The sequence below is a fragment of the Felis catus genome, chromosome A1 (genome assembly GCF_018350175.1).
Source record: "Felis catus isolate Fca126 chromosome A1, F.catus_Fca126_mat1.0, whole genome shotgun sequence".
In the NCBI taxonomy this organism is placed as follows: domain Eukaryota; kingdom Metazoa; phylum Chordata; class Mammalia; order Carnivora; family Felidae; genus Felis; species Felis catus.
Window position 1 is genome coordinate 152,808,883 of NC_058368.1, and position 24,965 is coordinate 152,833,847.

At 37.0% G+C, this 24,965-nt stretch overlaps 1 protein-coding gene across 9 annotated transcripts in view; it reads left to right on the plus strand.

Moving 5' to 3' along the window:
• Positions 1-24,965, plus strand: part of ADGRV1 (adhesion G protein-coupled receptor V1) — a 591,098-nt gene that overhangs the window by 176,111 nt on the left and 390,022 nt on the right. For all 9 annotated transcript variants that reach the window (XM_045033568.1, XM_045033570.1, XM_045033575.1 and 6 more), the window contains 10 exons: positions 1,111-1,286; positions 2,350-2,473; positions 5,357-5,515; positions 5,606-5,752; positions 6,073-6,180; positions 9,109-9,373; positions 10,333-10,455; positions 16,607-16,829; positions 17,159-17,363; positions 23,977-24,123. In XM_045033568.1, the coding sequence (XP_044889503.1) occupies positions 1,111-1,286; positions 2,350-2,473; positions 5,357-5,515; positions 5,606-5,752; positions 6,073-6,180; positions 9,109-9,373; positions 10,333-10,455; positions 16,607-16,829; positions 17,159-17,363; positions 23,977-24,123 (1,677 nt within the window). The remainder of the gene's footprint in view (positions 1-1,110; positions 1,287-2,349; positions 2,474-5,356; positions 5,516-5,605; positions 5,753-6,072; positions 6,181-9,108; positions 9,374-10,332; positions 10,456-16,606; positions 16,830-17,158; positions 17,364-23,976; positions 24,124-24,965) is intronic.

The window sequence follows — 24,965 nt, forward strand, 5'->3', positions numbered from 1 at the left end:
TCACAGTGTTTAAAGAACTTTCTGCTAATTAGGCAAATTAAACATTAGAGAAAATTGGATTAAGTAGAATTTTCTTTCACTTACATAACGGTCTTTTCCCCCATGTTTTTATTTTGAGGTATAAACAGTAAAATTCAAAAATCTTAAATACATGGGTCATTAACTTTCAAAATATATATACACCCATGTAACCACACTCAGATTAACATATTGAGTATTACCATCACCTAGAAGTTTCTTTCTTCTCTCTTGCCCTCACCAGAGAAACTACTTTCTGGTTTCTGTCATTGAAGACTCGTTTTGCTGATTCTTGAGGTTCATATAAATAGGTGCCATATAGTATATACTCTTTGTATCTGGCTTCTTTTGGCCTGCGTAGTTTTTGAGATCTATTGAGTTGCAACAGTAGTTCGGGTTTTTGTTGTTGGCGTTTTTTTGTTCTTTTGTTTTTTGTTTTTTTGAGAGGGAGAGAGAGAGAGAGCTTGAGCAGGGGAGAGTAGCAGAGAAAGAGTGAGAGAGAGAATTTTAAGCAAGCTCTGTGCTCATTGTGCTGCTTGATGTGGGGCTTGATCTCACAACCATGAGATCATGACCTGAGTCGAAATCAAGAGTTGGATGCTTAGCCAGCTAAGCATCTTTTTTATTGCTGAGTAGCACTGCACTGAATAGACCAGTATTTGTTTATCCGTCTTTCTTTTGATAAACATGTGGGTTGTTTCTAATTTGTGCCTACTATGGCTATAATTGCTTTTTTTACAGTGACTCTTACACTAGAATGAGACTGATGCAGTTATGTAGCTAGGCAGGATAAAGAGTTAGCAAACATCAAGACCTAAATTTATTTTTTTAATCTCAACATTATTTTTAAATGTCATAAAATTTATTTTTAGAGACTTCAGTGCAATATATCACAGTGTTGAAAATCTTGAAAGTGGTAACTTGAAACACTTATAACTATTACATATTATGGGGATCAGGATTAAGATAAAAAAGAAGCGATCTTTTCCAAAATGTATAATCTTGTTGTCAAAAATGTTTAGCAGATTTCTTTGTATGTGTATTGCGGAAATACTGAAGTCTAGTAACTTTACCTTTTAATTTTGTTTTCAGGCCCTACACATTTCTGCCATATTGGACACTGAACCAGAGATGGATGAGCATTTTGTATGCACCTTGTTTAATCCGACTGGAGGTGCTAGACTGGGGGCACATGTTCAAACCCTGATAACAGTTTTGCAAAACCAGGCCCCTCTGGGGTTATTCAGTATCTCTGCAGTTGCAAATAGGTATAGTTTATTCATAAGGAAATTGTCAAGTAGGAAATATCTTTTGACATAAAGAAAATGCAGAGGGAAATTGATCTCTGACTCTTTTAAAGGGTACTTTTAAAATGAGCTCCAGTGGATAGATCCAGAGAGGTGTTATGCCCTCTTGTGACAAGGAACATCCAAAACCTAATCATGTCCTGTATAATGGTATTATTAGAATTCTTATTTCCTTGGAATTCCCACTTTCAAGTGAAGGCTTGTACAATTTTGTATTCTCAGTGATGGTAAAAAGCAAGAAATGCTATAAAAATATTTAGCTGTTCAAACCAAATGAATGACTCTTCATACATATATTAACATGATTGTAGTTTGAAATTCCGCTGGAAGCTGACACATATTTGATTTTTTATTTCTTAGAAATACTCTATTTCTTAGAAATACTCCAGTAGATCTAGTTTTAGTACTAAACTAATAATTTTTGGATTCATTTTTTTCTTTTTGATATGCTGTTGATTCATATAAGAGGAAACTTAAGAGTGACAAAGCTTTATTTTTTAGAATATATAGTATGAAGTTACTGACTCTGGGTATTTCTTAATACTTAAGAATGTACTTAGTATATATATATATTTTTAAATTTTTTTTTCAACGTTTATTTATTTTTGGGACAGAGAGAGAGCATGAACGAGGGAGGGGCAGAGAGAGAGGGAGACACAGAATCGGAAACAGGCTCCAGGCTCCGAGCCATCAGCCCAGAGCCTGACGCGGGGCTCGAACTCACGGACCGCGAGATCGTGACCTGGTGAAGTCGGACGCTTAACCGACTGCGCCACCCAGGCGCCCCAAGAATGTACTTAGTATATTTTTAAAACCACAGAATCAGATCATAGTACTTTTTTAATCTTCATAAGTTAATATTTTGAGCTGTAGGGGTCTAATTTTCGTGCTGTGTGAAATTTGTGGATGGATCTCACCTTGGCTTATGTAAATTTAAAAGTGTATTAAATATATTCTAGCAATGTGATATATATATTCAATATGTAGAAATTATATTCTGCTTTCTGTAATCTTTTTTTTTTAGAGCCACATTTATAGACGTTGAAGAAGCCAACAGGACTGTATATTTAAACGTGTCACGCACTAATGGCATTGATTTAGCTGTGAGTGTGGAGTGGGAGACAGTATCTGAAACAGCCTTTGGCATGAGTACGTTTGGTTTCTTGTAAGCACAAAATTTTATAACCGAGAAAGATCGCATCTATCAGATTTAATTCCCCCCCATGAATTGTATCTTATGGATCTGTTGAAAATGGAGAACAGATGTCTAATTCTTTTATTGCAGCCGCAAATATTTATTGAGAGTCTATCATGTGTCAGGCATGATATTGAACTCATGATGCTTAGAATTTAGGAGGAGACAAAAATAAACTCAGTAAGTAAAACTCAGTATGTAGTTTAAAACTGTAATAAATGTTTTAAAGGAGTAATTCTAAGTGCTGTGAGAACACGAAGGAGTGCTTCCCAAGAGTATCAGTGTTTGAACAAGGATTGAATGATGAGTGATGTTGATTCTGCAAAAATCTGAGTTGGAGGAACATGGAGGGAAGGTGGGAAACTATTGAGGCACAAGTCTAGAGGCATAAAAACGTGTAGAAATGATGAACTGTAGAGTGGTCATCGGAGTTAGAAATAAGTGGGAGAGTTGACTTTGAAGAACTACGTAAGACCTGATCATTGAAGAGCTTGAAGAATATGTTAGGTACTTTAGTCTTTATTCTAGGGTTAATGGAAAGTCTCTGAGTGGTTCATGCTTACAGGAGGGTTGCCAGGTATATTTGTGGAGTGGCATAATCTCATTTGCATTTCAAAGATATCATTCTTGGTACTGTGTAGAGAATGATTTGGCAAAGAAGAAAAGAGAGGATGAAAGGAGACAAACAAAAGGTCAGCCTATGGTCGTTTGGACAAAGTGATGGATTGTGTATGAAGGAGATTGCAGAGATAATTACTAGATTTTTAGCTTCTGTGGTTGCATGGAGAGTCATACTTGCCAGTAAGAAAAGGAGTAATGGATGAGGGCTAGGTGTTATTTTGGTGAGAGGGAGTTAAATATGTGATTTAACACATTTTGAATATGAGTTACTTTTGAGAAGACACTTCTCTAGACTCAAAGGAACAGAAACTTTTGCAGAGATAAATTTGGATATCTTTAGTGTGTATGTTGTATTTAAAATCATGGAAATTCATGTAAAAACCTGGAAAGAGGGACTGTAGGTAGAGAAGGGAGGAGGACCCAGACTGAGCTCTGAGAAGGCTCAAATTGAGTTACTAGGTAGAGGAAGAGGATGAAGCATAGGAGACATAGAAGACCTAGTGTGAGAAACCCAAGGGAATGTGGGATTGCAGACAGCAGCAGAAGAGTGTTTGAAAAAGGAAGGAGTGGTAACTGTGTTAGTTGCTGGTGTAGAAGCCCAGTAAGATAAAAACCAAAAAAATGTCTATTGTGGTTAGCAATAGAGAAGGAATAAAATAGCAAGAGCTATTTGTATAGAGGGATAGGAACTGAAATGACATTTTGAATGGAGGTAAGGGAATGGAGACCTCAAATATATGTAACTGTTTGAGGTTTGACTGAGAAGGTAGGACCTAGCAAAGGTAGTGATGTGGTGTAGGACTCAAGGGGTTTTGTTTATTCATTTGTTTAGTTTGGAGAGACCTAAGCATATTTAAATGCTGACGGAAAAGGCCTAGTAAGTAGAGAAAGAGCGAATATTTAAAATGGAAAGGGTTAGTAGCGGTATAATTTTCTAAAAGACAGGAGGTGATAGGATCCAAAAAGGAAAGAGTATGATTTCTAATTCAGTTATCTCATTATGGTTTGGAATCTGCATGTGTTTTTGGAAGTACTTGTGAGGGTGTATGTTGGAGATTCTTAAATGTCAGCATTATTTATTTTTCATTCACCATCTTCCTGCATTATGGTAGGGAAGGATTAGGCCAGATGGTAAGGACCTTAATGTAAAACATTCAGACTCTTAATGCGAAAGCTGTGGTGTACCTTTAAAAGATGACAGTAGGAATTTAGAATACTTGTTTTTTAGGAAAGGAAATAACTTTGAGGCATTGACATGACTTCTTGAACTGGTAATCTGAAAATGATCAATAATTTATAAGGAGCCTAGATTTCAACCTTGACATTTATTCTTATTGTTCACACATTAGCTAAAGTTTAAAAAGAAATTTCTTTGGGAAACTGGTATGATAATAAAACGTAGAGCTTTTTAAAAATTATTGTTCATGGGATAGGGATTTTTTTTGTCTTTGTTTAAATGTGCAAAATTTTGGGACATGTGCCTGTGATAAGTTGACTAAAAACTTGACAGCTATTTAAAGTAGGTGAGTCTGTTTTGGTGTTCTTAAATATAGAATGTGTAAAGCAAGAAATCAGTGGATGGGCATAGTTTCAAATTAACAGTGTAAGTTTTTAAAACTAAACATTTAGTGTGTTTCTATAAAACGAGATTATTTAAACATTTCTCAATTATATTTTCATCATCTTTATGAAAGTTGATAAAAATCATGTTGAGCATATTTCCCTTTAAAATATACATTTAGTATTTTAGGGGTGCCTAGGTGGCTCAGTCGGTTAAGTGTCCGACTTCGGCTCAGGTCATGATCTCGCGGTTCATGGGTTTGAGCCCCGCGTTGGGCTCTGTGCTGACAGCTCAGAGCCTAGAGCCTGCTTCAGATTCTGTGCCTCGCTCTCTGTCTGCCCCTTCCCCACTCACTCTCTGTGTCTCTCTTTCTCTCTCTCAAAAATAAATAAACATTAAAACATTTTAAAATATACATTTAGTATTTTAAATGCACTTTGGAAAGGTCTATGTAGATTTAGAATAGAGTTTTAACAATTTTTAAAAGTTGTTATTTTTAGTTATTTTTTAAATTCTCTGGCTTATATTTTTTGTCTTATACACACACACCATTTATGTCTTGTAACAAACTCAATAGTTGAACTGTTTAAACAATAAACTTGGCATAAAGATTTGAAGGGGTTTTACATTGGCAAATCATGATTTATGTTTTTCAGGGGAATGGATGCTGTGTTTTCCATAGTTCAAAGTTTTTTGGATGCATCACCTTCTGGTTGGTGTTTCTTTATTTTGGAAGATTCAATTTATGGTGTAATGTTAAGAAAAGTGTCTTCTACTATTTATCGATGGCAAGGGATTTTTATACCACTTGAGGTAAACATCAGTCATTTTATAGTACATAAAATAAAATGTACATGTAAAAATCAGATGACTCATGAATTACTGTTATTCCTTATTTCCTAGGATTTAAATATAGAAAATCCTAAAACTTGTGAGGCATTTAATATTGGTGTTTCCCCTTACTTTGTGATTACTCATGAAGAAAGAAATGAAGAAAAGCCTTCCGTTATCAGTGTGTATACATTCACATCTGGATTCAAATTATTCTTGGTAAAAAATGTCTTCATTTTTTGTAGATTGCTTTATTTAAAAGGAAAATCAGATTTGTAAGATCTAAGTGGAAGATGATACATGTTCTATATTAATATGAAAAGAAGCTTTTTGCAAGTTGATACACATTTTAGCAGAGTGACTTTATCCGGGATATTTTTGTCTGTCTTGAAATGACACCTAAGTATGCATTCCTAGTGTTCAGAATGATTTTTAAAATTTTGAACTTCAAATATTACTCATACTATTAGTGTATTAGAGCCTTTCCTAGTTAAATTCGCCTTTAAATATTTTTTCCCATGGTCTTATCTTCCTTGCAGGTACAAACGATCATTATTTCGGAAAGTTCTCAAGTAAAATATTTTAGTTCAGACAATCAAGATTATTTAATTGTTGCAAGTCAAAGAGATGATTCTGAATTAACTCAGGTTTGATTCTTTTAAAATGAATTTTTAAAAAATACTCTATTTGAAACTCGTCAAAGGTGTAGTCTGTAAATTTAGTGTAAAAAAATCCCATTATTTGATGGTGGTAAAATAGTAAAGTAGAATGTAGATATTAATTATTCACAGTTAATTTTTAAACATTGGAATTATAAATATTGTCTTCAAGAGGCAGACCAAGTGCAGTAATAAGCATGAACATTTAATTAGAGTTTAATGGCGTTGGAAAACATTATGCAGAAAAATCATGTAACTGGACAGATGGTATCACTAATAATTCATGATTAGCATTGCCAAATGGGCGCTTAACATCACCCCCAGAAATTCCACATTTCTCTAATTAACTACATCTCATAATCCTAATAATACTTATTTGATAATTTTCTCACTCCTCTGACTCACTTACCTGCTTCTCATTGCATTTTCAGCTGATGACTTTGTTGAAATGAAATCTACCAGAAAGGAGCTTAGTCATCTTGCCAAGACCAAATTCAGAAACCTTCTTGAAACCCAGTCTTGTTCCTCCATCCCGTTATGGAAAAAGTTTTCCTTCTATAACAACCAGGCTCCTCTTGCCATAAGAAGGTTTAGTTATTCCCCTTGTGTCTGGCATCACTAGTGTCTCTCTCTGTCAAATTATTGCAATCAGTGTAAATGCAGGATCTCCAGGTTTCAAAATAAATTTCTCTCCTGATCTCACCCCCTTCTACCTTCTGTTTCATTTCTTTTCTCCCTTCTGTAGTAAGACACGGTGAAAGAATTGTCTACCAGCTTTTGTCTTTCCTCATGGTCATTGATGACAGCTGGGTTACAAATTCACTGGATGTTTTTTTGGTCATTGTCTTATGCTGCTTCCTATTAGCATGTGACAGTTACCTCATCCTCAAATTTAAACTGTCTCTTCTCTTCATTTCTTTTTTTTTTAATTTTTTTAATATTTATTCTTGAGAGAGAGAGTGAGACAGAGCATGAGCAGGGGAGGGACAGAGAGAGCCAGGGAGACACAGAATCCGAAGCAGGCTCTAATCTCTGAGCCAGCAGCACAAAGACTGATGTGGGGTTCGAACTCATGAACAATGAGATCATGACCTGAGCCGAAGTCAGATGCTTAACCAGTTGAGCCACCCAGACACCCCTCTTCTCTTCATTTCTGAAATACCACACAGGTTTGCCTTCTGTCTCTCTGTGTCACCCTTTTCAGTTTCCACCGCCAGTTGCTCCTCCCTTTTCTGAATTTAGATATCTTGGTGTTTTTCAGTTTTAGTGTTTGTTCAAATTTCTTTTTCTTTTTGTCCAATCCAGGTACTTTTATCAATCCTGTGCCTTTAGGTGTCAGCTATAGGCTGTCTTCCAATTTTCTTGGTAGCCTTTTCTCTAATTTCTAGACTTACATATCTAACTTCTTGTTGGCATCACTCCGTAAGTACCTAAGTTTAATAACATATCCCAAACTTAACTTTGATTTTCTCTTTGACACTTGTTGCAATGCTTGCTTTCATCTCAGGAAATAGCAACCTCATAAATGCAATTGCTCAAGACCAAATGCTGGCATTCATCTTTCTTGATTACTCATTTTTATTCATTCACATCTAATTTATAACTGTTTTTGATTATTTCTCCTAGTTATGTTTTGAATACAGACATTTCTTTCCATCTCTTATCCTCACTGCCTAGTCCAGGTCCTGTCATTTCTCTCCCACACTTTTGGAGTAGCCTCCCAGCTGCTCTCAGAACTTCTCTGACTCCTCACATCCCTTATCCATCAAGTAGCTGGAGCAGTCTTTTAAAAATAATATTTCATATTATTCCTCATTTTAAAACTATTCAGTGATTTCTAATTATATGTAAAATAAATTCTAAGTTATTTAATAATGGACTATAAGTAGCATAACTATATTTCTGTATCCACTCAACACAGGACTGGATTATGTCAATACTGTCCCTTTTGCTCTGTAAAGGATCCCAGTGATAAATTATATGGTCATCTTCACAAAAGATATCTCATGATCTTACCTCTCCAGTCTTACTGTCTTCATTCGTTAGCACTATCAACTTCCTTCTAGTTGGACCATTCTTCATTCAGCTTATGACAAACATTTTTTGCCTTAGAAATTTTCCCATGTCATTCATTGTCATTCTTTCCAACTTTATTTCCCTAGTACACCCATAATTCTCTATCATGTCATCCAAGTTGTTATCTTCAGCATTTGTCTCAATTGAATAATCATACATTTATTTATCAGTGTGTTTATTGTTTGCCTTTTCCTAACAGTTAGTAAGATCCATAAGGGAGAGGCCACTCTATCCATAATTCCTAGCATAATGCCAGTCTCACATAAGATTTCCAGTTGTTGACTGAATAAATATAATTCTGCAATTGACCAGATTGTGTAAGAAACCAGGTAGATTCAGGATCTTCTTTTAATTTTAAATAGTGAACACTCACCTTAAAACCTTGTATGCATTGCCACCTTCAGGACTAAAAATTTTTGGTGTTTCTTTTTATATTCTATTGCTTGAACAGTGGATAAGGAATGATATTACAGCATCAGAAGGTTTCTTACCCACAACTGAAATTTTCATATATAAGTAACTTCTCTCCTGTTTTTAGCTTTCCTTTTCTCTTTCTGTGACTTGCCCCTATCCAGATGTATATTTGAAATTGATTTATTTTCATATAACTTCTTTTTCACTCATTCTCTGTGTGTGCTTATACACACACACACACACACACACACACACACACACACAGAGCAGTGACAGAGTGTCAGTTTTGATATTTTCTCATTTATGAAAGTATCCTCCTAACTAAATAAAGGGTACCAGGAGAGTAAATAAATGATATTGGTTAAAAATCACACAAGTACTAAATTCCTACTCATGAAGGGTTTTGTATTTGAACATTTCCCACAGGTCTTCAGATGGAGTGGAGAAAGCTTCACCTTGCATCAGACACTTCCTGTCCGAGGTGTGCTGAGCATAGCCTTGTTCACCCGAAGAGGCTCTGTGTTCTTAGCCATTTCCCAGGTTAATGCCAGGCTAAATTCCCTTTTACTCAGATGGTCTGGCAGTGAGTTTATTAACTTTCAAGAAGTGCCAATTAGTGGGACAACACAAGTTGAGGCCTTGACTTCAGGAGATGATATTTACTTAATCTTTGCCAAAACTCTCTCTCTAGGTAAGAAGATATTAGCGTTTGCCATATATAAATTGTGGTTGAAATTATATAGCATTCATATAGTAGGATCTTTATGAAAACACGTAGCTCTTGGAATAATTTTTTAGCTAATCCATTTCTTCTTTTCTTTAATGTTTATTTTGAGAGAGAGGGAGCATGTGCCCACACGTGTGCAGGGGGAGGGGCAGAGAGAGGGAGGAAAGAGAGAATCCCAAGCAGGATCTGCACTGTGAATGCGGAGCCTAGTGCGGGTCTCCATCCCATGAACCGTGAGATCATGACCTTAGCCAAAACCAAGAGTCAGATGCTCAACTGACTGAGCTGCCCAGGTGCCCCAGCTAATCCATTTCTTGATGGATAAGGTATTGACTGTCAGCTACAAATGGATTTTAGGGGGAAAAAACAGATTTTAAGTGTTATATGTATAATCTTTAGATGACAAACTATCACATTAAAGTTATATTAAAATTTGGGATGGGTATGTAAAGTGGAAAGATCTATGAAGATCTTATATCAGAAGTGCAAACAGATAACATTTTATGTGACTGTACTTGGGGAGCCGTGGGTAATTTATAGTAGTAATAAATAGTGCTCAGCGACTTTTGATAAGACTTTCAAAATATTCTCTGAGTATGAATATGCTTTCTTTTGCCTAGTGGAACTTTCTTAGGTAAAACTTAAGCATTCCTAAAAAAACAAACGTGTGTCACTGTTCTTTAATATCAGATCATGATTTGATTAAGCAGTGGCCATACTTCATGTAGTAAATGCAAAAAAACATTTGAAGTGTTTCCTACCAAGTTGTGTTATTATTTAAATAAATGAATTTGGAGGAATGTCCTAACTAAATTTGTTTTTAAATTAAATTAAATATTTTTATAATTTTTTTACTGTGTAATTTCGTCATTTTTTTCCTGTAACTTTTGCCTTCAGATTTGGCTTTTATTCCATTATTGTAGGAAATCAGAATTCAATTGATATTTTCATCTGGGAGACAGGACAGTCTTCTTTCAGATATTTTCAATCCCTGGATTTTACTACCATTAATAGGATCTACGCCTTTACACCAGCTTCAGGAATAGGTAAGGGTGTTTAAACTAGTCTGAAATGCAATGTAGAAAGCTAGAATAATTTTAATCTTGTTGAGTTAGAGATAGTATCACTTTGCCAGACACTGGGTCTTTTAATAAGGATCTAAAATCAAGATCTTAACAGTACTATTTCTGGAAATCCTAGAAATTCAAAAGGACTAATAGTTTTAAATGGGAATTGTGCTTGAGAAGAATCAGAATAACTGAAATGTGTTATTTTAGACATAATAGTGAGCATTAGTGAACATATTAGTGAGCAGACAACATTAGTGAAGGATAAAGTAATACATTTATTTTGTCTAGAGAAAAATGAAGAGTGACATTGCATATAGTGTATATTTTAAATATGAAAGTATAAAAGGATAACAGGTATCTGCATTGAAGTATTTTTAAAAAGTCAGAAAATGGCTGTTCACTCTCCCATCCTTCTTCCAGTATGATCCTTTCTTGACTTTCTGTGCTTTAATATACACATCAGAAACATAAGCAGTATTTTTACTCACAGTTGTTACAGAAACAAAAGTCAGTTAGTGAGAAACCAAGGGGTGAATGCTGTCTGGAGGCTGTAGGAGCGCGGGGTTGGTTATTGCAGGGTTGGGGAAGAATCATTTAGGTGGACCAGTGGCAACAAGGCATAGAGGCCAGCAGCACTTGGCCTATTGAGCTTGTGGGGCTGCCTCCCCGAACAGGTGTGAACAATGCAGGGAGCAGGCTCACTGAGTCATCATGTCTCCTGTTAGGGTGCCCAGAGGAACTTGGAAGCCAAACCAAGTGACTTAGCAGGTGAGTCTGGATCAAAGCCTCACTTTTAAACTGAGACATAGGAATTTTGTATGGATCAAACAGCACCATTTATTATTAGCCATTATATATAAGTTATTGTTTAAGGTTATGAAGAATTCTTTCTTTTTTTAAATTTTTTTCAAGTTTATTTATTTATTTTAATGGGCAGGGGAGTGGCAGAGAGAGAGAGAGAGAGAGAGAGAGAGAGAGAGAGAGAGAGAGAAAATACCAAGCAAGTTTTGTGCTGTCATCACAGAACCCTATGCAGGGCTCGATCCCATGAACTGTGAGATTATGACCTGAGCCAAAATCAAGAATTGGACGCTTAACTGACTGAGCCACCCAGGCACCCCTAAAGTTATGAAGAATTCTGTATCTTCAAAGGTCTGGTTGGAGAAGCAAGAAAAATATTAAGATAATAATTCAAGATAGAATTCTAGTCCTATTTGCTCTGTCATTGGTGGAATTGAAGTGGGTAAGAGGTATCAGAGGGGAGCTTGAGCTCGACCTGGGTGGGCTGGTAGGCAATGTTGTGCGCAGGAGGGAAGGTGTGAGCAAAAGAGAAAAGTGGAAGTAGACATGATGCTGAGGGCACAGTGAGTCAACCAGAGTGGTAGGGACAGAGGATTTGACTCAGCGTAGTGGTGGTAAGGTTCAAAACACACTAGCATCTATACAAGAAGGTCTGGAATGTCAGGTTCAGGATTTGATATGTGTTTGGATGGTTCAGTGGTTCCCCAATATTTTTGCCTTAGGAACTTCTCATTCTCTTAAAATGTTAAGGAACTCACAGTGCTTTTGTTTGTGTGGGTTCTATTTACTAATATTTATTGTATTAGAAATTAAAAAGGAGAAATGTTAAAGATACTTCTTAATTAAGAATGAGAGCAATGAACTTACTACATGTGAACAAAAATAACATGTTTTATTTTTTTAAAAAAAGTATTTTCTAAAAGAAAAACCTTTGTACAAAGAATGGTATTACTTTCTTATTTTACAAATTCCTTTAATGTCTTGTTTCTTATGTCTGTGTCTGTATTCTGTCTACTGCAATATTATCAGTCATATGGCCTCCAGAAAATCCCACATACACTCAACAAAGAATGAGAATGATGTAGAGAAACGGCATCTTAGTATTACTACAAAAATAGTTTTGACCTCACAGACCCTCTTGAAGTGTGTCAGTTACTGTTAGGGGTCTGGTGACTACACTCTGAGCATTATTAGGGTAGAGAAATACTTGAAGGCATTTCAAAAGCAAATGATGATCAAAAACATGTTTTCTAATTCCACCTAGCTTTGGTGTATGTAATATGCTGGATGCAGAGTTTGCACCTTCACGGACAAGAGTTAACATAGAAGCCTCTGCAGGGTTTAGAGAATGTGGCACTGAAGGAATCAGTCAGAGGTTTAGATTTTGGAGACATCAATGCATTCAGGTAGTTGAACTCATAAAAGCTAGAATCTACTTAGGATACTGAGAAGAGTAGAGGATTTAGCACAAATATAGGAATCTGTTCTCGCAGTTTCTCTCTTAGGTGCCTGACTGCAGTTTTCTCATTCAGGCACTGTAATCTTTAGACCCTGTCTCCTTCAGTTACCTCACCTGCTGAGCAGGAATCAGCATTATTTATCTCTCATTTTTTTATGGATTATCTATCTCATTGTGCTTTGTTTCCCTGTGCCCTCTTCCCTCCTCGGTCCCATGTCCATGCTGCTTTCTCCCAGACCCTGGCCATCTGACATCTGGACCATTACATCATTGTCTGGCCTCTACCTTAGGCTCACTGTGCTGTCAGAGCCCTGTGTGTGTCTCTGTTCTGTGCATCCTCTTCGTAAATAACTTCTCTTGACTTGTCGTGACACCTCTCTGACGGGTCGTAGCTGTGACTTTCTTATCATTCACTCAGCAGTTGATTTACTAAATAAATTATGTATCTTTCACCGTGTATTTGTTTGTGTCTACTTGTCCTTTAATTTTGTTCCTTTATTAGTTTTGCTTTTCTTACACCTCAAGTTTTCAAGTGGACTAACAGTATCTACTTGAGTCACTTATTATAATTCAAAATAGTTTCCTAATGAATGTTTTTAAGGATGACAAGTGCTGCCTGAATGGGTTATTAATTGAAGTTATAGAATTCTCTTTAAAGATTTTTAAAGAAATAGAATAGGCACACTTTCTAAAAGAATTTATGAAAAATTCTGCCAGAGGCTTGTTAGGGGACCCATTGTGAGGTCTCTTTATTTCTTTTGTTTCTGTGACTTGAGGTTGTAGAAGTATGAAAAGATTGTAAGTAATTATTTAGAATGGCTTATTATAGATCCCCTGAAAGCTGAAATTATGCATTAAATAATATTCAAGGACTTTCTTATTTTGAATATGTCAAATATTAGATTGGAGCCATGACTGTGAGGATTACATATTTATTCTGGTTAATGACTTGACAGAGATTATTGGGTGGTGACAGAATTCTTTAAATGCAAGAGGAAGAATGGATATGACAGAGAAGGCAAGGACATATACACTTATCTTTCTTTCTTCCTTCTCTCTTTCATTATCTAATAGAGTTTTTAAAATGCCAGTTATGTGCCAGGCATAGTGGTAGGCCCTGAGGAAACAAGGACAAACAAAATGAGTTCTAGTCCCTGCTCTGAAGAAGTTTAACATACAATAGGGAATGGGGGACATGATATATAATCACACACAAAAAGCTTCTAGGTACAAACATAACTGTTGTCCAAGGATACGGTGCTCTCATAACACAAAATAGAGAAGACTTGACCAGGTCTAAGGGATGTCCAGAAAGCTTCTTTAAGGAAGAGGCATTTAATTAATGCTGCTGGAAAGACACTGATCCCTCCCTTTCTCCTTAACTCCCCAATACTCTCAGCTTCACTATCACCTTTGAAAAACCATCATCTTTGGAAATCATTTGGATGAATTCATCATTCTCTTCATTCCTGCGGAGTGACCATAAGAAGCCCGGGCCCCCTCTAGAGAAAGCGGCTGTCATCTCATCTGTGTGTCCTAGATCCCATGAGCCCTAATTTCCAGACCAGGGGCACAACTCTTCCCTCCCCCAACTTCCTACACCCTTCCACAGTGCCTTCCAGAACAGACCCAACTTTTCTCGTAATTTCCCTCACCTCTTTGCCCTGGAACCTCGCTCTAGCACTCAGCACTCAGTCCTGGGACTTCTCTATCTACACTCCTTAAATGATCTCAGCCAGTTGCCTTCCTTTGGAATACTCTTATTTGTTTGCTTGTGGTTTTGATAACTGGAAGGGAATTCTATAATCAGTACCAGTTAAAATTTTGTTCTCCAGAGGAGAGATTTAGGATTTTTTTTCTTTTAAATTCCCTGGCCCACTTCTGTGATCTTGAACAGTACAAATGTCTATTTTCTGAGAAAACACTTTCTGCATACATACTCTACAGATTTGAGCCCCCTACGTTTCCTACTCTGAATGTCTGATTATCTTTTTGTTGCCTTCTCATATTTCTCAGATTGAGAGGAAATGAATAGAGTGTATCTCCAACGATTAAGATATATAATCAATCATTGATGCTCAGAGTACTTTAGTTTATGATTTGGTTGAGCCTGTAGAAACAATTATTGATTGAGCCCGTAGAATCATTTAAACTTGGGAGATGTTGAGATCTGTCTGAGAAATTTGCTCTTTACTGAATGTCCCCAGTTTAACAAAGCTTTGTGAAAAATATGTCATCATTGTTAACATACAAGTTTATTGATAACATTTTTCTTGATTTTTACCTTTTATACGACATTTATTAGACTGCAATAGCACTTAAATAATTACCATAAAGAAACATAATGAGTAATTCTTGATATTTAAGGATTTGGAATCTTCCATTGTAACCTTATAGGCTGAAATGTTCATGGTTTCTGGTTCTAGTGCTGTTTTAATACCCAACCCATCTTAGTTGATATCTTTATGTTCCCATGTGTTTCTTCAAGTACTAGAATTTGTGCATGTTTCTGGATGGTTTCTCAGTTTTAAGCCTGAAGATTGCTTAATGGTATATACAATGTAATAAGCTCCCTTTCTCTGAATTTCCCCTTATACAATGTACTAAGCCCCTTTACCCTCCATGTTTGCTAATATGTACCATTGCATTGAATCATTAAGAGCACATTTTCCTACTAACATTTCAAAAAGCATTGGCAGCAAGATCATAAATTTGTTCATATCCTTTGGCCTAATTACCACCTTTAAGAATTTATCAAATGAAAAAAATTAATAACTGTCTCTAATTCATCTTGAAAAGTTAAATAAAAATAATAAACATTCAATGTAGAGAAAATTTAGGCATTTTTTATTAAATAATTTTTTTTAACATTTATTCATTTTTAAGAGACAGACACAGAGCATGAGTGGGGGAGGGGCATAGAGAGAGGGAGACACAGAAACTGAAGCAGGCTCCAGGCTCTGAGCTGTCAACACAGAGCCCAACGTGGGGCTCGAACCACGAAATGTGAAATCATGACCTGAGCTGAAGTTGGACGCTTAACCAACTAAGCCACCCAGTCACCCATGAACATTTACACATATTTTAAAGATCAATCCTGTAGATTATATATGCATTAAAACTATAAATTTGAGTGCTTTGTAATAACACCTAAGAAATGCTGTATAAATTTAAGGTTAAGCTTTATAATTAAGAATTTTTTTGTAATTAGTCTGTGTACTCATGGTTCATCATGAATTCATATGGATAGTAGCTGGAAAGGAAAATACAAAAATGAAGCATTTAGTGATGGGATTATACATCTTTTTCACTTTTAAAAATATCCTCCCATATTACCCAGCACATAAATACTGATGAATGCAGAGAGTCCACAATGCATTTGGGTTTCACTCTCCAGTGATTTTTTTTCTGTTTTAATGTTTATTTATTTATTTTGAGAGAGAGAGCTGAGGAGGGGCAGAGAGAGAGAGAAAGGGAGAGAGAGAGAATCCCAAGCAGGCTTCATGCTGTTAGCACAAAGCTTGACATGGGTCTCAAACTCACAAACCGTGAGATCATGACCTGAGCCGAGGTCAGGAGTCAGATGCTTAACCAACTGAGCCACCCAGTTGCCCTATCCAGTGATTTCTTAAGTGGAAATAGGTTTATTGTTAGGCTGGTTTGATCATTCCACAGCATTTAAAAAATTACTATTTACATTCATTTCAAATAATATTTTGATTTTCAGAAATCAGATCATATTTAGTTAATTCAGACACCAAAGTGGAACTTTGAGAGTTGAAAAGATTTTGTTTTGGTCCTACAATAGGGAGCATGTGAGATAACATTCACATTTTACTATAGTTGCCTTTTCTTTCCTTTCCACAGTCCACATACTTCTTATTGGCCAAGCTATGTCTGCACTTTACTGCTGGAATTCAGAGCTGAATCAATTCTCTTTTATTCTGGAAGCACCTTCTGCTCATGATGCAGCTTCTGTTACAGTAAAGTCCCTTAATTCAAGCAAGAATTTAATTGCTCTAGTGGGAACCAAGCACTCACACATATATGAGCTGGCCTACATCTCCAGCCAGTCTGACTTTATTCCTAGGTACGTTCACCATTTTATACGGAACCTCTTTATGCTTACCATAGTTTTTATAGGGCACCTAATTTCTAAGTGTTTATTTAATGACTGAAAAAATATAAAATATAAGGTTAATTTATAATCTAGAAATTTGGTTATGTTCCATATTACTTATATATATTCTATCTAGCTAATCAGTATTTTAAACATTTTGGATTAAAATTTTATTTATGAAATGTGATTTTTCCAAATGATTAGTATTAATTAGTGTTCTGAGAATTTTATATATAATCTACTATGTATATGCCTGAGATTTGTTTCAGCTGTCTTATTTGATGTGCTTCTTATGCTAGTTCAGGTGAACTGATATTTGAACCTGGTGACAGAGAAGCTGTAATAGTGGTAAATGTCCTTGATGATACAGTTCCAGAAGAAGAAGAATTCTTCAGAGTTGAGCTTAAAAATCCCAAAGGAGGAGCAGAGATTGGTATTAATGGTTATGTAAAAATAACTATTCTGTCTAATGATGATGCCTATGGAGTCGTTGGATTTGCTCAGGTATAGATCCCACACTTAAAAGTCAAAATGATTTATTCATTGTATTTATATGTTAGATGTTGTCAGCACTCAGTCCTCCTTTGAGTATCTTAAGCCTCTCTTCCTTCTCTTTCCCTGTTTCACCCTGACTGTGCATTTTAAGGTGTACTTAACTGATGTCTTATAATTTATAGTCCTACACGCTGAACCTTCTGAATCATCTTGTCCTAAACTTTTTTTTTTTTTTTGTGCTGATTACTCTTATAGGATTCAATTTGAAATGTTCCCAGTTGGCCTTAGTCCTGGAGTTTGGCTCTGCTATTAGCCTTATCTCTAGAGGGTAATGATGAAACAAGTCCCAAATAGACTATATACTGTGTCTCATCACACACATCACCTACAAATATATTACTGTCTAATGTATATTGAGAGAGAGAGAGAGATTTATAACTGTACTTGCATTGTACACATGGAGGTGCTTTCCCCTGAAGAAAGAGAACTATTCAGATATTCTCAGGTTGACTTCCATCTCAGAGTTCATATTCCTTTATTCATGAGCAAAAGGACACCCTTTTATATTGCACCATTTAGCCCTGTGTGCAAACTCTATCCTGATTTCTTTTTTTTTAATATGAAATTTATTGTTAAATTGTTTTCCATACATCACCCAGTGCTCATCCCATCAGGTGCCCTCCTAAATGCCCACCACCCACTTTCCCTCCCTCCCACCCCCATCAGCCCTCAGTTTATTCTCAGTTTTTAAGAGTCTCTCATGGTTTGGCTCCCTCCCTCTCTAACTTTTTTTTTCCTTCCCTTCCCCCATGGTCAAGTTTCTCAGGATCCACATAAGAGTGAAAACATATGGTATCTGTCTTTCTCTGCCTGCCTTATTTCACTTAGCATAACACTCTCCAGCTCTATCCACGTTTCTACAAAAGGCCACATTTCATTCTTTCTCATTGCCAAGTAGTATTTCATTGTGTATATAAGCCACAATTTGTTTATCCATTCATCAGTTGATGGACATTTAGGCTTTTTCCACAATTTGGCTATTGTTGAGAGTGCTGCTGTAAACATGGGGGTACAAGTGCCCCTATGCATCAGCACTCCTGTATCCCTTGGGTAAATTCCTAGGAGTGCTATTGCTGGATCATAGGGTAGATCTATTTTTAATTTTTTGAGGAAGCTCCACACTGTTTTACAGAGCGGCTGCACCAGTTTGCATTCCCACCAACAGTGCAAGAGGGTTCCCATTTCTCCACATCCTCGCCAGCATCTGTAGTCTCCTGATTTGTTCATTTTAGTCACTCTGAGTGGCGTGAGGTGATATCTGAGTGTGGTTTTGATTTGTATTTCCCTGATGAGGAGCGACATTGAGCATCTTTTCAAGTGCCTGTTGGCCATCTAGATGTCTTCTTTGGAAAAGTATCTATTCATGTCTTCTGCCCATTTCTTCACTGGATTATTTGTTTTTCGGGTGTGGAGTTTGGTGAGTTCTTTATAGATTTTGGATACTAGCCCTTTGTCCGATATGTCATTTGCAAATATCTTTTCCCATTCTGTCAGTTGCCTTTTAGTTTTGTTGATTGTTTCCTTTGCTGCGCAGAAGCTTTTTATCTTCAAGAGGTCCCAATAGTTCATTTTTGCTTTTAATTCCCTTGCCTTTGGAGATGTGTCAAGTAAGAAATTGCTGTGGCTGAGGTCAGAGAGGTTTTTTCCTGCTTTCTCCTCTAGGGTTTTGATGGTTTCCTGTCTCACATTCAGGTCCTTTATCCATTTTGAGTTTATTTTTTATCCTTATTTCTTAACTAGAGTTATAGCTGCAACTATCATGTATCGTTCTCTGAAATCTTCTGCAAGTAAGGAAAACCCAGCTCAAATTGTCTTAAACACCAAGAACATGTCCACAGAGAAGATAAGCTTCAGAGTTGGGTGGATACTGTGTCAACATGGCTCAGATCCTTTCCATCTCTCCACTTTGCCAGCATAAAGCTGGTTCTTCATCTGGTTGTTTGAAAGCTGATGTTACTGTTAGGTCTCCTGCTTTCTTGTTCATGTCCAGTTGGGGAGAGAGAGAAATGTGGCTCTTGGAGTAAGGAAGAGATTTCCCAAAAGCTTCTGGAAAACTCTTCTCATCTCTCATTGAACTAACAAGGCCACTTATGCAACTGTTCATTAATTTATTTATTTGTGTAGCAGTTTTTTTAAACAAACACCTGTGTACCAGATGCTCTTTCAGGTGCTAGAGATATATCAAAAAGTAAAATAGTAAAACTCTTTATCCTCATTGTTCTTAAATTGTAGATGAGGCAAAGGGAGACAGTGGACAAGAGACATCTGTACTGTATCTGATGGTAGTATGTGCCATGGAAGAACGTTAGGTAGGAAGGACAGATGGAGATTTTGAGGGAGGGGGTGGGGATTGTGTGCAGAGAAGTAAAACAGAGGCTATCAGGGAGGGTGGCATTGAGGAAGTGATATGAGGACGAAGGTGTGTAGGAGATGGGGGAAGAACATTCGAGGCAGGGGGAACCAGCAGCAACAGCCGAAGCCCTGAAATAAGCCTTGCCTATCTGGTGTAGCAAGGAGGCCACTGTGGCCGAAGTCAGTCAGGTAGAGATGAGGCCAAAGAAATTGAAGGGCCTTGTTTCAGGCATCCCCAGCAGCACCCACAGTTTTGATGACTTACTAGGAGGACTCAAAGGACTCAGGGTTCTGTCATTCTCATACTGTGATTTATTACAGTGATGGGGATACAAAACAAAGTCATAAGGGAAAAGGCTTATGGAGTGAAGTGCAGAGGAAACTGGGTGCAAGCTTCCAAGAGCTCTCCCCAGGGGAATCACACAGGACACACTTAATTCCCCCAGCATTGAGGTGAATGCTGACAGTATATGAGATGTGTTTACCAACCGGGGAAGCTCACTAGAGACTCCATGCCTGGGGTTTTCCCTGGGAACTGTTCATGTAGGCCCTCTCAGCCTGGCACATGTCACAATTCCAGACTCCCAGAGTGAAAACAGGTGTTCAGTAAAAACTACATTGTGTGTATAGCACAGGCACGGACAGCCACTATGAGTTCCAGGAATGGCGAGAATCCTCTTGAAATCCAGCTACCTAGACACCAGGCAAGGGCCAACCTCTGAGCAGCCTTTGAAGGATAGCAGGGAGGCTACTGTGTGAACTTACTCCTGCATAAGCCGCTGATTACCATCATGAAGTTAGCCACTGAGGGAATGGGTTGAAGTGGGAGAGCAACATGACCTGGCTCACATAACCATTTTGGAGGTGCCTGGGTGGTTCAGTGGGTTGAGCCTCCAACTTCAGCTTAGGTCATGATCTCATTGTGTGTTTGGGCCCTGTGTCAGGCTCTGTGCTGACAGCTCAGAGCCTGGAGCATGCTTCGGCTTCTATGTCTGTCTCTCTGTCTGCCTCCCCCCTGCTCACGCACTGTCTCTCTCAAAAATAAATAAACATTAAAATTTTTTTTTAAATAAAATAAATGAACTACTCTGGCCATAGAATTGACACTAGATTGTAAGTGGGTAAGGACAGAAATTGATAGGAAACTAGTGCAGTAATTTAGCAATAAACCACAGAATTACAGGAAGCAGGAATTTTCCTTTCAGTGAGAGATATACAACTTATTAAGAGCAGGTTTGAGAGCTGAGATGAGGAGTTTTGGATGTGCTAATGTCCTGAATGAGTCCTTGCAGGTGTTGTAGGATCACCATGTTCCTCATTCTGGCCCATCTCTGCAGATACAGGCAGGTCAGCTTTTCCTGAAGCACTTCTGCCCAGAAGAATTATAATGTGAGCCATATATATAATTTTAGTTTTTTAGCTCCAGAAAAAAAAAATAGAAATAGGTGAAAATATTTTTAGTATTTTATTTTATTTAGCCTGATATATTAACCAACATAAAATGGCTGATGAAATACTCTATACTCTTTTTTTCATACTTTGTCTTCAAACCTCCAGTGCATTTTGCACTTATAGACCAGTCACGTTACAGGTGCTCAGTAGCCACCTGTGGCCACTGGCCACTGTGTAGGACAGTACAGCTCTAAGGCGTGAATTGTGGTGGAGAAGATTAGAAAGAAAGAAGACTACCTTCCCCACCAGGTGGAAACATGACTTGTTTCCTTACTTTCTTCCAGTTTCTGTTGAAATAACAACTTACCAGAAAGGCCTTCCCTGATTGAAAATTGTTAATTCCCCACCATCATTCTGTACCTTTTTTATCCTGCCTTAGTCTTCTTTATGGAATTTATAGTGGCCTAATTTGTCTACTGTCAAGTTTCTTTTTCTAGAATGCAAGGCTACAAGAACTGAGATACTGTTTTGTTCACAGCTTTATGCCAGAAAAATGCCTGGTACACAGGAAGTGTTTGGTATGAATCTTTCATAATGCAGGGGAGGGGACAGAACACTCCCATGGCTTTCTCGGGCCATAGATTTTGACAGGGCAGAGCTGGAGACCTTGGAGCAAGAACCAACATGCTCTGCTGTGTGGTCTCATCCTCTTGTCGTTAAACCTTGCTGCGCATGGAGAGCACATTCTATTCCTTAACTGTTTAAGCATGGTAGATTTCCTCTTTTTTTTTAAATTTTTATTTATTTTTGGGAGAGAGAAAGAGCATGAGTGGGAAGGGGCAGAGAGAGGGAGACACAGAATCCGAAGCAGGTTCCAGACTCCAAGCTGTTAGCACAGAGCCTGACACAGGGCTCGAACCCATGAACCGCAAGATCGTGACCTGAACTGAAGTCAGATGCTTAACCGACTGAGGTACCCAGGTGCCCCAGATTTCTCTTTATGAAGCTTACTCCAGAATTATCGTAGAAACATCAAAGTACTGTGGTTTAATCTTTCCCAGTAGATAATATCCTGGGTTCTTTCAGTCCATTCACTAGAATTTCTCAGTACAGGCCTCTTGTGTCTGGACAAGCTTGTTGTAAGATAAGATTTAGTTGTCAGAGAGTTTCTGCATAATTTTCTGGCTGTATTAAATCCTTGTTTTACTAACCCTTATTGGTAGAGGGCATGGAGCCTGAGAGGCTTCTCTTTGAAAGGCATTGTATTTTATGTACAAATTATATACATATTTTATTTTTTTTAAAGATTTTATTTTTAAGTAATCTCTACACCCATCATGGGGCTCGAATTTACAACCCTGAGATTTAGTTGCGTATTCTACTGACTGATCCAGCCAGGCACCCATATGCATATTTTAAAATCAAGATATTTTCTGTAGGAATGTTTGAATGCTTTGAGCAAGATTTTATTACTATGTAACATTTGTAACAATATGTTAAAAATGCAGTGTAAAACACTGCCAAAGGAAAGGCTATCTACTCAAATTAGCCTTCTAAATAGAAGCTTTAAGAAATTCATGGAGGAATTTATTTTCAGATTACCATAGTAAAAAGACAAAAAAAGAAAACTATTACTGGGAAGATTGTTAAAAATCTTTATACTCCATATTCTTCCTTTATTGCTTATAGATAAACTAGGGGTGTTGTAAGAAGGGATTCTTTTAAATATTGATTTTGAGGAAAAGCTCATTCAGCAGCTGGCAAGAGATGCTGCAAGTGTTGGAGGAGGAGTTCCAGTCACACTAAGGTAGAAATCAGTCTGGGATGAAGGAAAGATACCAAGAAGCTTAGGTGAGAAGAGAGTGTGAGATTCTTTTTTTTTTTTAATTTTTTTTTCAACGTTTATTTATTTTTGGGACAGAGACAGAGCATGAACGGGGGAGGGGCAGAGAGAGAGGGAGACACAGAATCGGAAACAGGCTCCAGGCTCTGAGCCATCAGCCCAGAGCCCGACGCGGGGCTCGAACTCACGGACCGCGAGATCGTGACCTGGCTGAAGTCGGACGCTTAACCGACTGCGCCACCCAGGCGCCCCGAGAGTGTGAGATTCTAATACCAGAGAAGGGGCTATTTCTGGCAGGAAAAATAGTTGTAAAGACTAGGGACTAAGGATGAAACATCATCAGTGGAAACAGCACAGGCTGTAGAGTATATGAATTCAGGGATAATCACATTTCAGAGTGTATGAATTCAAGGATAAAAGACGTTTGTAAGTGAACAGGAAGAATGCCCTGATTCTCACTGGTGTTTCTACATTTGGGTGGGACCTTAAAGTCCACGTAGATCAAAAACTTATTTTACAAGAAGGAAACAAGACCTAGAGGGATTGCCAGAAGTTGCACAGGGGGAGAAGATTTCCTTCATCTCCTGACTCTATGTCCATTCATTTCTACAAACTTTATATACTATGTATAATACTGTCAAAAAGTACATGCTCTCTGGATATGAATATAACATATGTTTGTTGAATAAATTTGAAAATTACAGAAGACAAAGTAAAAAATAATCGTCTAAAAATTAACATTTTAGTTTACTTTAACTTAGCCTTTTACCTATTCACACATGTATATTTTTGAAATAAAATCATGGCTATCTTATACTGCTGTTTTTTTTAGCTATTGTTTTTCACTTATATCGCGTTTTTGTGTTACCCAATATTGCTTAGTACTATGAAGTTTGCACATGCATAACAGCACGAAATAAAAGTGTACTTAGGTAATGTCCATTAATCCCTTGTGACTTCCTGTGTGTTTTTCAGAATTCATTATATAAGCAAGTGGAAGAAATGGAGCAAGATAGCTTAGTAACCTTGAATGTTGAGCGCTTAAAAGGAACATATGGTCGTATAACCACAGCATGGGAAGCTGACGGAAGTATTAGTGATGTATTTCCTACCTCAGGAGTGGTACGTAATTTACAAAATTATAGGAGAGTCACTTCTAAATTATGGTTACTGTTGATGCCTGCCTTATGGATGAAGTGTTTGAGTTTGACCATGTCAGCCCTGGATTCCTACTAATCACTGTAGAGAGGGATACAATTTAAGATTAGTTTTATTGTGATTTTTGTTAGTTTTTTTCTTTAATACCAAAATTATCTATACAAAAGTCATCCCTTTTTAGGTTCAGTACATCAGTTGGCCAGATTGTGGATGTGTTACACTGTCAGAAAGATAAAACTAATTACACTGGAGATGGAAATGTTTCAAGATTTGTATAAAATGGAAGCAGTAAATAGGGAATGAATCTATGCAAGATAGTCAGGCGTATGAAAAAGTAGATCAGAATTGCTGAGTGAGAGTTTTAGTGCCTTAAAAATGTTTTGGCAAATTTAATTGCATTGAGTATTTACTTTTATGGAAGTTACCAAAACTATAAGTTGTATCTATCAGGTTATGTGTGTTCTGAATTATATTTCACCAATTAATATTTCTTAACATAAACATGATTAAAATGATTTCTAATTTAAATGTATAATAGTATCTTAAGTGTAGACTATATTTGGAAGAATTAATTATTTTATTCAAGAGCCAATAAACTTTTCCTGTAAAGGGCCAGATGGTAAATATTTTAGACTTATGGGCTGTTATGGTCTCTTTCTCAGATTCTCAACTTTGCCTTTGTAGCATAATAGCAATGTTAGATGATATATAATCAAGTGAACTTTGCTGTATGCCAGTGAAACTTAATTTAAAAAATGGATTTCACCAAAGGGTAGTAGTGCTCTGACCCCTGATTTTATTAATAA